Genomic DNA, 16,091 nt, shown 5'->3' with positions numbered 1-16,091 from the left:
CTCTTCTGAGAATCCCTCTATGAAACTGGGCATTGGCAGGTTCAGTGGTCAAACTTCTGTTGTCATTCAGGTAATTTGTGAAAATATTTAGTAGTGTCTTGGAATTAAAAAAAAACAAGTTGAGCCAGGTGCAGTGGCTTACGCCTGTAATCCCAGCACTTTGGGAGGCCAAGGCAGGCAGATCACCTGAGGTCGGGAGTTCGAGACCAGCCTGACCAACATGAAGAGAAACCCCGTCTCTTGTAAAAAATACAAAAATTAGCCAGGCATACTGGCAGATGCCTGTAATCCCAGCTACTCAGGAGGCTGAGACAGGACAATCGCTTGAACACAGGAGGTGGATGTTGCGGTGAGCCAAGATCTCACCATTGCACTCCAGCCTGGGCAACAAGAACAAAACTCCATCTCAAAAACAAACAAACAAACAAACAAAAAAACAAATCGAGAATAAGATGTTCTGTCAGTATTTGCTACTTCAGTGGAGAATAAAGTCAAGTGTAAAAGCCTTAAAAAAAAAAATAGACTGAAGCTGGGTGCAGTAACTCATGCCTGTAATCTCAGCACTTTGGGAGGCTGGGGCGGGAAGATCACTTGAGCTCAGGAGTTTCAAGACCTGAGCAACATAGTGAGACCTTGTCTCTACTAAAATCCAAAAAAAGGGGCTGGGCGCGGTGGCTCATGCCTGTAATCCCAGCACTTTGGGAGGCCGAGGCGGGTGGATCACGAGGTCAAGAGATCGAGACCATCCTGGTCAACATGGTGAAACCCCGTCTCTACTAAAAATACAAAAAATTAGCTGGGCATGGTGGCACGTGCCTGTAATCCCAGCTGCTTAGGAGGCTGAGGCAGGAGAATTGCCTGAACCCAGGAGGCGGAGGTTGCGGTGAGCCGAGATTGCACCATTGCATTCCAGCCTGGGTAACATGAGCGAAACTCCGTTTCAAAAAAAAAAAAAAAAAATTCAAAAAAATTAGCCAAGCATAGTGGCACATACCTGTAGTCCCAGTTACTTGGGGGACTGAGACAAGAGGATTTCTTGAGCCAGGGAAGTCAAGGCTGCGATAAGCCCTGATTGTGCCGCTACACTCCAACCTGGGTGACAAAACAGACCTTATCTCAAAAAAATAAATAAAAAGTAAAAGACTGGAAATTAGATGATTCTTTTTCACTATTAAAGAACTTTCTCTTTGTTTTTGTTAGTCGTTTGATAGATAATGTACTTTTCAGTGAATGGAGAAATGGTACTTTCTGTGACTAATAAAGAGATTTCAGAATATTTTCAGAGCCTGTGTCCTAAATCATACGACAGTATTTTCAGTATTTTAACATACACATTTTATTCATCAAACAAAATCGTATCTATAGCATAAGATGACTGTAAGATACTCCATTTTGAGTATTAAACAATTGAAATAAATGAACACAGATTAAACCTTAATTTTTTTCCAATAAAACTATAATAGTTGAGAATGGAGATAAAAATTAAATTTTTCCTTAGAAATATTATTCCTCTAGTAGTAGTTATGATAAACCTATACGTTACTAATATACATTTAGGAATGAAAAAATGAAATCCACTGTATTTAAAAAAGTCCAACAGTTACCTCTCTTGCCTGTCACATTAACGTTAATTCTTTCTAGGCCCTTTGTTAACATGAATCTTGAAAGATGGTTCTCTGGATTTGTTGAGGGATACTTTAAATTAGTTTTAAGAAATATATATTTAGCTTTAAATAGTTAATTTGACAAAGTTTATTAACTTTATATTCACTTTGCTTTAGGTAATCTTATAAACTTCTTAACTTCCATAATAAAAATATAATCAACTAAATTCTAGTGACATTCTGTTGTTGAAAAAATGCTTTATAAATATTTATGTGTGGTTTTAAAAGAATAGGAGTTAATTGGCAATTTATTTAAACAGCATTGTGGTAGGAAAAACCTTGGGTTCTGGAGTCAAATCTGGATTAGAACCCTGCCTGTTTCACTAAGCTACTTCTTTAAGCCTCAGTTTCCTTATTTGTAAAGTACTTGCAGGGTTATTGTGAATTTTAGTGAATAATTCATGTATAGTGCTTATAGCCTAGTATCTGGTGTCATATTTGCTATTATTGTAGTATATTTTTAAAATAAACAACTTTTAATTTTTGATGCCTTTTCTTGGTTTCTTCATGTCATGTTGTTTATGTTGTTAGACCTACCTAACTATGAAGTAACTGCTTTATCTTTTTCTCCTTATGATGACAAGGCATTTCAGCCCAAGGTTTAGCCACACAGGGAAGATGGATTTTTCATTCTTCAGGATTTTTAAACATATTGAATGAAGACAAAGAAAATGTTAAACCCAGTAAATGTGTTTGTTTCCATATTATTTGTAAATATGTTTTCATATTATAAATGGAAAGTAAAGTGTATTTTAAAATTATTTTAAGTGTATAAATATTTGGTTATATAAAATGGCCTTTTTTCTTGTCAGTTGTAGAGAATATTTATAAGAATCGTGAACCTGTCAGACAAATGAAAGCTCTTTATTTCATCACTCCGACATCAAAGGTGAGTATTTTGAGGCTTTAAAAAGTAGGTTCATCATACTTCACCATTGTTATGCTTTACTAATAGAAAATTTAAAGTAATAAAGTACCCTTTAGTAGAAAAATATTGCCATAAACTAGTTTGCTTAGGACAGTTTTTTCTGTGTTAGAAGATTATTTGCATTCTTCCCAATGAGAATATATAAGTAAAAGGATTCCTTTTTTCCCCATATATGAAAGCAGAATTAAATTGTATAAAATAACATTTCTTTGCATGTTTTGTTTTTCATGCAGTTCTTATTGAACTATACCATTTAGGGGGATGGAAATGTAGGTAAAAGAAATAATCTATAGTCTTGGATTACTTCTTTATCTCAGTGACTTTCCTGTAGCATAGTTGTATGTATATATGAAGATGGGTGTATATGTGTGTGTGTATATATATATTTTATGTGGATGAAAATTCTTTAGTGCATAATCTGACTTTATGGCCTAACTCATACTTGATGCCAACCTTTTAGAGCCAAATAAACTATCAGATTCCTTTATTCTGTACAGTATCTGAGAATGCATTTTTGAAAACCTGATCTCTCACTTATTCCCATGTAGAATGTTAATTTGGCAATCTCTGTTTCATTTCACTTCTAAAATACTCTAGCAGACATTTAAAAACGAAAACAGATATTTACTTTTTAGTCTCTACATATTGACTGCTAGTGGGTTTTAATGATATTTTATATCTTATCTGTAATATAATTCCATAAGAAAATTCATGATTGGAAAAAAATGCAAGTTAAAAGCACCATTTTTCATCTAGCAAATTGGTAGAGGGATTTAAAATATATATATATGGGTGTGTGTATATGTGTACATGTATATATATCACATTCTAGCTATTCAGGTTATCAGTGGATAATGGAGCAGAGACTACCATATACTACTAGTAGGAGTATAGATTAATACAGCCTTTTTGGAAAATAATTGGTAATTTTTTATCAAGAACTGGAAAAAAATGTTTTATATTTTAGAATTTATTGTTAGGAAATAAATAAATGGTCTAGCTAAGTTTCTAGCAGTAAATAAATCTAATTAAATTTTAACATTAATAAATAATAAACCATATGATGATATATGAATGAAATATATGAATAAAATGATAAATAAATGAAAACCCATGTGGCCATTAAAAATAATTTTTTTAGGGGTTGTCAGTGACCTAGATAAATGTTCATTTTGAATGTTAAGTGACAAAAGCAAGATACAAAATTGTATATTCCTCATTCTTGCAGTCACCTACCAAGCTTTGGGTCTTTCTAATCACTTGATAGTTTAAGCTTCTCAGTCAGTGTCTCTCACTTCAACACTTGTCCAGTCATAAGTCTTGGTGGTTTCCTTATCCACATAGATGATACTTATAGTATGTTGGTTTCTAGTTCCTTGATCTGTTATCTTCCAGTAGTCTTGTCTTCTGTGTTGTTTGTTTTCCTAGACTGCTTCATTGCCAATTAAGAGCGCCATGTTCATACATATTACCTTACTCTTTTTTTTTTTCAAAACCAAAAATGGTCAATATTACCTTATTCTTGTTACTTTGCTATGTAATTAGCTATCACTGACTAGAGAACATAGCATCTTAAAAAATCAGTCTATAAATTAAACTTTTAGCCAGTAAGGATTTAGTTTATCACTGAAATAAAATAACCTTATTTATTTTAAAAGGTAGCATATTTAAATTAATATTTAAGAAAATGTATATTAACATCTAACCTTTTTTTTTAAGTCTGTAGATTGTTTCTTACGTGATTTTGGGAGTAAATCGGAGAACAAGTATAAAACAGCATATATATACTTCACTGACTGTAAGTCTTTTAAAAAGTTATTGCTTCATTGTTTAAAATCCCATTAGTTTTAAAGTGTCTACTTTTTAAAAATCATTCAGCCCAAAATGTCATTAAAGTGCTTACTTTTTATATTATTTCAGTCCTGGTGATTTTCTATTTATCATTTATTCTAATTAGGCCAGAAAGAATCTAAAAATGTAAGATTGTATCTATCCTAATTCATGTTGAGGTGATAGAAAATTAAAAGAAACTATTCCCAACTACTTTCAAAAGACAATCATTTTGCTGGGATGCAAGGGACAGGTGGAGAGGGCTAGCCCTCAAATCCTATGCTGGTGACAGGAAGAAATATTTTTAATCAGCAGCGTTTCAGTTAGAGATTTGATTCTCTTGTAAAAAAAAACAAAGACCTTTTGAGAGGGCACCGAAGAAAACAGCCATCTGTTTGGCAAATATAAAGGGAGAAACTTATCACATTTATCTTACTCTGCCATATGATCACTTAGAAAACTGGTAACTAAAGAATCACAGAGAAGTCCAAAGACACATACAATTCTGTTTTATGTTATATGTTACATAATACACTTCAAAATAAAAATATCATTTATCTAAGTTGAGTGTAGGTCTCTGCTATTAGAGGTTCCTCACTTTAAGTAGTATATCATTTTTCCTATAAATTTTTATCTCATGCCTAATAGTTTGCATTTTAAAAAACATAACACCATAAGTATTTCTAATGTAACCTTATTATACAGAGTGTCATGTTTATGGAATTGATGAAATTTAATGAATATGAACCTTGTTTTAACTTAAGGAATCTTTAGGCTGAAGAATATCATGTTAAAAGATACTAGGAGCCAATGGTTGATGTTCCAACCTAGATCTGATGGAGTGATAAACTCTTTGATGAAAGGGGAAAAACACTGGCTCTGAGTTCCAGAACTTAGTATTATAGTGTCCTAGAAGTTCCTAATGTTAGAAAGCTGCCTTTAATTCAAGGAGAAATTAACCATTTGTGTTGTGTGGTTATAGTATACATCACTAAATGGCAATTTGGAAAGTAGTATAAATTTCTAAGATGTCCTGAAAGTGCTGCTATTTATTAAGTCATAAGCTTGGGCATGATTTTTCTTCCTAACAATTTCAGTTTACTCTGTTAGCAGATCTTTAAGGCAATACATCTGAGATAATGGTGGATGTGAATGGGAAAGATGGCATTTCTGTTATAGTCTTTTTGACTATATATATCTTTTGTAAAGCAAAAAACATTATATGTTATTTATGTCCTCATAATAACTTTGTGAAAGCCAGTAATTATGTATAACTGTTCTTGGATTTTGGAATGATTTATTTAAAAGGAATACACATTTGGATAGAACTATATGCTTGATTTTTTTTCTTCCCCCCCTCAGTTTGCCCTGATAATCTCTTTAACAAAATTAAGGCTTCTTGCTCCAAGTCAATAAGAAGATGTAAAGAAATAAATATTTCCTTCATTCCACATGAATCTCAGGTACTTTCTATTTTTATTTTTTCATTCATGACAGGTTTCAAATTTGGTTTTATGAGCTTATTTATTAATAAAGTATATTCTGAAGATGTTTTTTATATGTATTTGGTGAATTTTGAATCTAATCCACAAATAGACATTTCCTACAATGAAGTCAGAAGCGTGAGCAATAAATTGGAATTAACAATGAACAGCAGGGCTTAAAATTCCTGTCTGCCACCAAGTCCTGTGTTTGTCAAATTACAGAACCACTAGATTATGAAATCAAGAGAGTTTTGAGCACCATCTTTGTTCGATGACTCCAAAAAAAAGTATTTCATTTAGCTTGTGTAACCTTTTGTGATATCAAAACAAATACTCTTTAATAAACTTTTTATATAATATTATACAAATTATTTTAATTTATAAAATGAAGAGATTTTGTTGACTTATTTTGCCTTTGGAACATTGAGCCTTCAATTAATATTAGTAATGATTATAATGATATAAGCAAACACTCATATAATACTCCCTATGTGTCATATACTTTCCTGAGTGGTTTACATAAATTTATTCATTTAATCCTCACAATATGCATAGGAATAGATTGTACTTGTGTCTCCATTTTGAGAAACAAGAAATCAAAGAGGTTAAGTAACTTGCCTTAAATCACACAGCTGATGAATTGTTAAGGTTTCTTGTGCTCTGTACTCTGTGTTTGGATTCTAGCATTTTATAGAATTGAAATAGTTGACTGTTGTTTGGAACTATGAGATCAACCTTTTAAGGGATAGACAAGTCCTAGATAAGGGATTTCTAAGATACTGCTTTTAAGATACTGTTGGATTTTGTTTGTTTGTTTGTTGAGACAGGGTTTCACTCTTGTCACCCAGGCTGGATTGCAATGGTTCAATCTTGGCTCACTGCAACTTCCACCTCCCAGGTTCAAGCAATTTTCCTGCCTCAGCCTCCCAAGTAGCTGGGATTACAGGCATGTGCCACCACATCTGGATAATTTTTTTGTATTTTTAGTAGAGACAGGGTTTTTCCGTGTTGGTCAGGCTCGTCTTGAATTCCTGACCTCAGGTGATCACCCATCTTGGCCTTCCAAAGTGCTGGGATTACAGGGGTGAACCATCGCACCCAGCTGATACTGCTGTTTTTGACAAAGAAAAATGATAATCCAAATTATAAAATTTTAACATAGCTACTTAATTTTAAACTGTTTTCCAAAAGTTTCCTTTAAACTTACTCTTTTAATATGATGTAAGTTTAGTATAGGGTGAAGATCAGCTTCTGAAAATGATGTGGGATTTAAGTGGTAGTGCGAGAAATATTACAAACATTTCTAGAGCATCTCACTTCACAGAAAATAAATATAATTTTAGCACCTGAAGTTATTAAAATTCTTTAGTTGCTGTATTTGAAGGAATGATTTGTGTAGATATCTGAATAATTTGATGGTGAACAGAAATAACCTGTCTTTGCATGTCTAGAGAACACTCTTGAGAAGTTTCTACTTATCAGTCTTTACAAAATACTGTAATTATGTAAGGTCCCATCTATTGATGGTTTTCCCCGAAGAATTTTTTTCTTTTAATTTACTTCCTTGATAAGAGTCTTAAGAGGGTCTACTTGACCAGGCATGGTGGCTCACACTTGCAATCCCAGCACTTTGGGATGCTGAGGCAGGCGGATCATGAGGTCAGGAGTGCAAGACCAGCCTGGCCAACATGGTGAAACCCTGTCTCTACTGAAAATACAAAAAATATTAGTCAGGCATGGTGGTGAGCCCCTGTAGTCCCAGCAACTTCGGAGGCTGAGGCAGGAGAATCTCTTGAACCCAGGAAGCGAAGGTTGCAGTGAGTCAAAGTGGCGCCACTGCCAGCCTGGGCGACATGTCGAGTGAGACTCTGTCTCAAAACAAAAAAAAAAAAGAGGGTCTACTTAATAAATCTAACTGTTTTGGAGAAATTACAGTGAAAGTATTTTGAATTTTTGTTTGTAAGTGAAAATATAAATGAAATATACTAGGTGCTTTAAACTATGAGCACAGGCCTACTCAGCATTTATCAAGATCATTTTCAGTGCACATTGTCTACTAGATGCAAAGCAGTCTGCTGTGAAAAGATGAGCAAAATATATGTTCTACCCTCATTTGAATACTATAAAGAGATAGAAGGTATTATACATCTTCAAAAACTATATCAATCAAAAGAAAACTATATCATGGTTAAGTCAAGTAGGATTAGGTTCAACTAATTAAAACTCTGGACTTTCAATGGATTAAACAACATGGAAATTTATTTCTTGCTAATATAAAAGTAATCAGGAATAGGCTATGTAAGGCTGATAATGCTGGCTCTATGAAATTGTCGGGGGTCTAGTCTTCTAGGCATGGCTCTTATGATCTAAGATGATTGTAAATTTTTTTTTTTTACTGTTGTATCATTTTAAAAATTTTAAGGAATATTATTTTAAAACAGCATTATTAATAAAAATCATAGGCTTATTTCAGTATTTTAAAATATCTTATGTAACTTTCCACTCAGAAGGTAGATAACAAAATTCTTCCCAAAGGAAGGGTGTCAATGGAATATGATATTATTTTATTCAATTATTCCATTTTTTTCCTCCTACCTCATTTTTGCTGTAGAACTGCTCACTTAACATCCTGGGAGCTATCTTGTTGAAATTTGCCACCATCGTGTAAGAGCAATGAACCTTCACAATAGTATAATGACTGTGATACTGCCTATATCTATCCTGTGGGACAGCTAGAAGGACAACACCTCAGCATCATATGCCAACCAGTCTATTAGAGCAATCACACACATAACTGCTTTTACTAAAATCCTCCAACCTAACTTTTAAATAGCCGAAATATAGTCAAGGCCATATGGGTACTGTACCTGGAACTACAGACATACCCTTTTCACACGTTCGATGTTACAGCAACAGCATCCTGGGACAGGTTAGGGCACAATCACATTTTTAAAAATCAAGAGTAAGAAGTAAACACAGAAGGGTATTTGCACAAGGCAGAGAAGCCTGTTTCTTGGCAGTAGACAGAAAACAACTGGCTAAAGAAATAGGTTTACAGAGAAATACAACCTAGAATTTGATGCTTTGAGTATTAATCTTAGAGACATAGCTATATATGATCCAACGTACAATCTAATATATTACGTTAGTAGTTTCTTATACAATAGTTAAGAGAAAAACCTATCAAAAACCAACCCAAATTATATTAACCGTTGGATAACCCCTTTTATCCTTTATCAACCATTTTACTCTGGGTTTGGTTAGTGTAATCATGAGATTGTCTAGCCTAATGATCTGGGAAAAATTCTGTGGTTGTAAGATGATGCCTTGCTATGGAACCATTAATTATTAAGCTCCAAGTGAAATGAAGCAGATATTTGTGAAAGATGATGTATTTCCAAAAATATGAAAAACAGATTTTAGGCAGATGGTAACTCTAAGAGGAGCCACTGAAGTACTAAAATGGCACTCTGGAAATGGCTCATAGCAAAACCTAACTTTTTTTGTTTTTAAACTTTTAGTTTCAGGGTACATGTGCAGGTTTGTTATAGGTAAACTCATGTCAAGGGGGTTTGTAACACAGATTATTTCATCACCCAGTTACTAAGCCAGGTACCCAATATTTTTTCTGTTCTTCTCCCACTTCCCACCCTCTACCCTCAAGCAGGCCCAGTGCTTATTGTTCCCCTTTCTGTCTGTGTATTCTCATCATTTAGCTCCCACTTATAAGTGAGAACATGCAGTATTTGGTTTCTGTTCTTGGATTAGTTTGCTAAGGATAATGGCCTCTAGTTCCATCCATGTTCCTGCTAAAGACATAATCATTCTTTTTTATGGCTGCTTAGTGTTCTATGGGGTGTGTCTGTGTGTGTGTGTGTGTGTGTGTGTGTGTGTATACCATATTTTTTTAAATCCGGTCTACCATTGATGGGCATTTAGGTTGATTCCATGTCTTTGCTATTGTGAATAGTGCTGCAGTGAACATATACGGACATGTGTCTTTATGATAGATTTATATTCTTTTGGGTACATAGCTAGTAACAGGATTGCTAGGTCAAATGGTAGTTCTGTTTTTTAGGTCTTTGAGGAATCAGCACACTGTCTTCCACAGTGGTTGAACAAATATACATTCCCACCAGCAGCATATTAGCATTCCCTTTTCCCTATGACCTCACTAGCATCTGTTATTTTTTGACTTTTTAAAAATAGCCATTCTGACTGGTGTGAGATAGTATCTCATTGTGGTTTTGATTTGCATTTCTTTAATGATCAGTGATTTTGAGCCATTTTTCATATGCTTGTTGGTCACCTGTATGTCTTTTGAAAAGTGTTCATGTCCTTTGCCCACTTTTTAATGGTGTTGTTTTATTCTTGTAAATTTAAGTTCCTTATAGATGCTGAATATTAGACCTTTGTCAGATGCATAGTTTGCAAATATTTTTTCCCATTCTGTACGCTGTCTGTTTACTCTGTTGATAGTTCCTTTTGTTACACAGAAGCTCTTTAGTTTAATTAGATTTTATTTATCAGTTGTGGTTGCAATTGCTTTTGGCTTTTTTGTCTTGAAATCTGTGCCAGTTCCTATGTCCAGAATGCTACTACTGCCTAGTTTTGGGTTTTACATTTAAGTTGAGTTGATTTTTGTATATGGTGTATGGAAGGGGTCCAGTTTCAGTCTTCTGCATGTAGCTAGCCAGTTATCCCAGCACCATTTATTGAATAGGGAGTCCTTTCCACATTGTTTATTTTTGTCAGCTTTGTCAAAGTTAAGATGGTTGTATGCGTGCAGCCTTATTTCTTGGCTCTCTATTCTGTTCCATTGATCTACATGTCTGTTTTTGTACAAGGGCCATGCTGCAAAACCTTCTTTTCTGTTAGGTTCATCACATGGGTGAAACCACTGTCAGTAGAGAACAAACAAGAGGTTCCATGGGTAGGCCCCCGCCAAGGGAATTTTCCTCCTATGGATCCACAGAAGAAAAATACTTTTTGGTGCCATGTGGCTTGCACTTATCTCCAGCAAAACAGTCTAGTTCCCTCAACCCCATTGTGTGTCTGGGAAAAGATAGTGGAAATATTTCCATAAGAGCTAAAAACTACAAGAAAGCTACAAACTCACTGTGAAAATATCATGGTAAAAAAGCACCACGTGCTGATTTTTTTTTTTTTTTTTGAGACGGTATCTCAGTCTATCGCCCAGGCTGGAGTGCAATGGCGAAACTTCTGCCTTCCTGGGTTCAAGCAGTTCTCCTGCCTCAGCCTCCACAGCAGCTGGGATTACAGGCATCTACCCCTACGCCCGCCTAATTTTTGTACTTTTAGTAGTCACCATGTTGGCCAGGCTAGTCTCGAACTCCTGACCTCAAATGATCCACTTGCCTTGGCCTCCCAAAGTACTAGGATTACAGGTGTGAGCCACTACACCCGACCTTTTTTTTTTTTTTTTTTGAGACAGAATCTTACTCTGTCACCAGGCTGGAGGCAGTGGTGCAGTCTTGACTCACTTCAGCCTCTGTCTCTTGGGCTCAAGCGATTCTCCTGATTCAAGTAGCTAGGATTATAGGCATATGCCACCAAGCCCAGCTAATTGTTTGTATTTTAATAGAGGCAGGGTTTCACCATGCTGGCCAGGCTGGTCTCAAACTCCTGACCTCATATGATCTATCCACCTTGGCCTCCCAAAATGCTGGGATTACAGGCATGAGCCATGGTCCCCGGCTGATTTTAACAGCTTTTTTTTTAACTGGAGGAATCTATTTGGCATGTACACACCACAGAAAAATTGCCCCCCACCCCCAAAAAAAAAGGTCATGCAGGAAAATCAGAATCATAATATTAAAAAAAGTATGTATCAAAAGTAGGCAAAAATATGGGTTTATTTTTTAAAAAGAAAATATGCAAAATTTCACTATGAAATGCCTTGATTTGCATATGACTTAGTACTTATTTCATATTAACCAGATCTAGTTGCTCCGATAAGTCTCTATGTTTTAGAATAGCAGTTCTTTTAAAATATCTATTTTTAAGCAAGAACATAAACATTACATTTTTGCATCTATGTGTAAGCTATCCTGCTTGATATGGAACCAAGATACTAAAAGATTAATAAAACAATTCAGTCACAGACTAGCAAAGAATATATTTCCTCAAGTTTTCTGGGCCACACTATTGACTTTTATTAATGCAATCTGAATTTTCAGATATAAATACCAGTTAGTGGTTGGTTGCAAAAACTTAAAAACAGTTGAGTTGGGAGGACCTTCACGATATTGGCTCTTAAATCATAACTAAAATTATTCTTAGAACTGGACCCCCATAGTAAGCAGAAAGCCTTAAGTTCTTTTTAGTTCAAACCCTGCAAATTGACACTAACATAATCATGCCCTTTTAGGTGCTTTAAAAGGACATATTGACTTTGTGGTCTCTACTTTCTAAGAGAGCAGGTAACTCTAGCACGAAAGAAGCTGTAATGCAGAACTGGGGAGGACTTCAGTGGTCCTCCCCAAGATGATCTAGAACTCCTGAGCTCCTATTCAGATTTTATTGATCCATACTGTGGATTTCAACCCTGCATTGAGACCTCCTTGTGTGCCCATTTCTAACATGTCACCAACCATCACACGGTCCACAGGTTGTACTTCAAGGAGATTGCAGCAGTAATAAAATATGGAAGGTGCTGGCCTCTCTCTGCTATTTACCTACAACAGCCTGGAAATAGGACTGACAGGCACAACCCTCAGTCTTCTCCCTCTGGATCTGTCTGACCCCATATTACTAAAAGTAGGCAGACCGCCTTTCTAATTTCAGTGAGCATGGCTTTGACAACTCATTGAAATTAGTGTCATGTGCTATAAATGTGTAATTTCCAAAGGAGGTAACATTCTTCAGCCAGTTTCCTATTGGCCGGATTACATCTTCCCAATGTGGATTCCCTAGATCAGTAATGTATGTATTGTAATGATGAGGACATTCCTTGCTGAGTTTAACTTGAACTTTATCACAGGTGAATTCAGCCTCCTCTTTATAATGGTATTTTGATTTTAAGAGCTTTATCACCTCCAACATGCCTCTTCTGCTCGCCACAGCTGTGTCAATGAGTGTGTTGTACAGGTCAAAGAAAATGGCCTGGGCTCAGCCCCATAGCACCTGCACCCTGCTGAAACCTGCCACCTCATTAACGGCACATGTACAAGGTGGGAGGCTCGATTTTTTTTTTCTTTGAGAGAGGGTCTCACTCAAGCAATCCTCCTGCCTCAGCCTCCCAAGCAGCTGGGACCACAGATGCATGCCACCACGCCTGGCTAATTTTTTCTTCATTTATAGGAGAGACGAGGTCTTGCTATGTTGCCCAAGATGATCTAGAACTCCTGAGCTCAAGCAGTCCTTCCACCTCAGCATCTCAAAGTGCTGGGACTGTAGGAATGAGCCACTGCTCTCAGCCACACTGTAGAATTATTACATCATCATTTGAGGATATAAGAAAAAAATGAGAGAATAATTTTCATTTTTATCTCATTAGCTAAAATTTAGTCACATGGCTACACATAAGTGCATGGGAAACAGAAAATTTTTTAGCTGAGCAAAAATGGCTGTTCTTCACAAAGAACTGGAGTGTAGTTACTGAAAAGTAAGGAGAGGATTTTTTGGGGGGAGGCACCTTGTAGTCAGCCACAAAAGGAGGAAGATTCTCTTTTTAAATATTTATTTATTTGATACATTATAATTATACCTATTTATGAGGTACAGTTTGATGTTTTGATACATATCAATGTTGTATAATGATTCAAAGTAATGTGTCCATTATCTCATGTATTTTGAAGCTAGGTTTTGTTTGTATTTTTAGTAGAGATGGGATTTTACCATGTTGCCCAAGCCAGTCTTGAACTCCTGGGCTCAAGCAATCTACCTGCCTCGGCTTCCCAAAGTACTGGGATTACAAGCATGAGCCACTGCACCCAGCCATGAGAGAGGCTAATTCTTACTGGGAGATTGGGAAAATACTTGAAAAATAAGGTAGTAATGAAGAGGGAAAGAACCTTTTAGGAGGTGAAAATAAACTGAATGTAAAGATAGAGAATCAGAAGAGTGCAGGAGAACAGCAGGAATGTGGCTTATAAAGGGTGAAGGAATGAAAGGCCCTCTGTTGACAGATTGGAACTGTATTGTATGTAGGAGGCTCCAGGTTCCACCAAGAATAATGATAGAAAATTAGTTGGTGCAGAAAACTCTGGAACTGGTCCTAAAGTCTTTAAGGAAAAGTAGAGTCCCAGAAGTCAGGAGATCATTGGGGAGAGATTGGTAAAGTTGGATATGATAATACTTCAAAAAAATAAAGTTGGATATCAACATGTTTAGGAATTACATGGAGAGGCTGGGCACAGTGGCTAAGCTTGTAATCCCAGCACTTTGGGAGGCCAAGGCAGGCGGATCACAAGGTTAGGAGATCACAAGGTTAGGTTGCAGTGAGCTGAGATCATGCCACTGTACTCCATCCTGGCGACAGAATAAGACTCTGTCCCCCCCAAAAAAAAAAATTACATAGGAAGGAAGAAGATTAATTCACTCCTCGTGGTGATTCCATGAGTCAAAGGGATTAAAGAAAGATCTTTCTTTCCCTTTCTAGAGTATTTAAGGTAAATGATTCTGTCATGTATGCAATAAAGCAAGTACAGTTGATCCTTGAATAATGTGGAGGTTAGGGGCACCAACCCCTGTGCAGTTGAAAAATTTGTGTATAACTTTTAACTAGCCAAAAACTTAACTACTAATAGCCTGCTGTTAAGTGGAAGCCTTCCTGATAACCAAGAATAGAATAACACATATTGCGTATACTTTATGTATTCTATATTGTATTCTAAAAAAGTAAGCTAGAGAAAAGGAAATGTTATTAAGAAAATCATAAGGAAGAGAAAATATACTTACTATTAAGTAGAAGTGGATTATTATGAAGGCCTCATTCTTGTCATTTTCAAGTTGAGTAGGCAGAGGTGGAGGAAGTGGAGGGATTGGTCTTGCTGTTTCAGGGGTGGCAGAGGCAGAGGGGGCAGATACACTCTTTGTAACTTTTATTGAGAAAATCTGCATCTGGGTGGATCTGTGTAGTTCAAACCCTTGTTCTTCAAGGGTCAGCTGAAGATAGAAAGCATTCGAGAACATGAGGGAGTTTGTTTACAGTGAGCCTTAGTGAGTATAGAGAGTCTGGTGTGATTAGTAGAAAGGGTGCTAGAAGGGATCTGGTAGAGATAGAAACAAGCTAGCTATAGGTTAGCATGAAGAGTAGATGGAAGATGGGATCTGTATTTAACGAGCTGATTATGGGTTTATAAAGATGAAAAAAGCATGTGGCAGTAGTCTAAAAGACCTTTCAATGATGGTGATAGGAAGTAGGAAGGAGGTAGAGGAGGAGGGAAATGGAGGAAATGTGAGTATAGAATGAGAACTGGCCCCCAGATTATCTTTGGTACACTGGGGTATTAGATGGCTTAGGTTAATTTGTGGTAAGAACACCCCAGATCTCAGTGCATTACAACAACAAAGGTTTATTTCTCTTATGTGTTGTCCATTGTGTTTGTCCGGGGCTTTGTTCTACATTCTCTACATTCTTGTACTGAGTCTGAAGGGCTAGTCTGGGACATAGCCGAGGGAAAAGAGAAAGTAGCGGAGCCACACAGTGGCTTTTAAAGCTTCTGCTGGGAAGTGGCACATGTATCTTCTACACACATTCCAGTCTGGGCACAGTGGCTCACATCTGTAATCCCAGCACTTTAGGAGGCCAAGCAGAAGGATTACTTGAACGCAGGAGTTCTAGACCAACCTAGGCCAACAAAGTGAGACCTTGTCTCTACAAAAAAAATAAAACTTAAAAAAGGAATTAGCTAGGCATGGTGGCACGTATCTGTGGTCCTCACTACATGGGAGACTGAGGCAGGAGGATCGCTTGAGCTCAGGACATCGAGGCTGAGTGAGCCATCATCATGCCACTGCACTCCAGCCTGGATGACAGAGTGAGTCCCCGTCTTAAAAAACAAAGACAAAACAATGATTTAGAGGAGAGATCCAAGATGGCTGATCACTAGCAGCTCAGGCTCATAGCTCCCAGTGAAAGCACAGAGAACGAGAGGACGCCACACTTTCAGACGAATTTTTGTTGCTCACGGACCAAGAGTTTCCCAGCGGAGGAGCCCC

General features: G+C 36.5%; 1 protein-coding gene and 1 pseudogene across 1 annotated transcript in view; one reads left to right on the top strand and one right to left on the bottom strand.

The window, feature by feature from the left end:
- STXBP3 (syntaxin binding protein 3) overlaps window positions 1-16,091 on the top strand; it is a 71,831-nt gene that overhangs the window by 11,068 nt on the left and 44,672 nt on the right. Inside the window, exons 4-6 of the mRNA XM_012468024.2 lie at window positions 2,477-2,553; window positions 4,312-4,390; window positions 5,785-5,885. Of these exons, the coding sequence (XP_012323447.2) occupies window positions 2,477-2,553; window positions 4,312-4,390; window positions 5,785-5,885 (257 nt within the window). The remainder of the gene's footprint in view (window positions 1-2,476; window positions 2,554-4,311; window positions 4,391-5,784; window positions 5,886-16,091) is intronic.
- LOC135273264 (N-acylneuraminate-9-phosphatase-like) lies at window positions 12,440-15,062 on the bottom strand (annotated as a pseudogene).

Source organism: Aotus nancymaae, unplaced genomic scaffold (assembly GCF_030222135.1).
Source record: "Aotus nancymaae isolate 86718 unplaced genomic scaffold, 86718_ANA_hifiasm-v0.15.2.pri h1tg000007l, whole genome shotgun sequence".
NCBI classification, from domain to species: domain Eukaryota; kingdom Metazoa; phylum Chordata; class Mammalia; order Primates; family Aotidae; genus Aotus; species Aotus nancymaae.
Note: the sequence above shows the minus strand (reverse complement) of the source record. Positions and strands in the feature narration are given on the sequence as shown.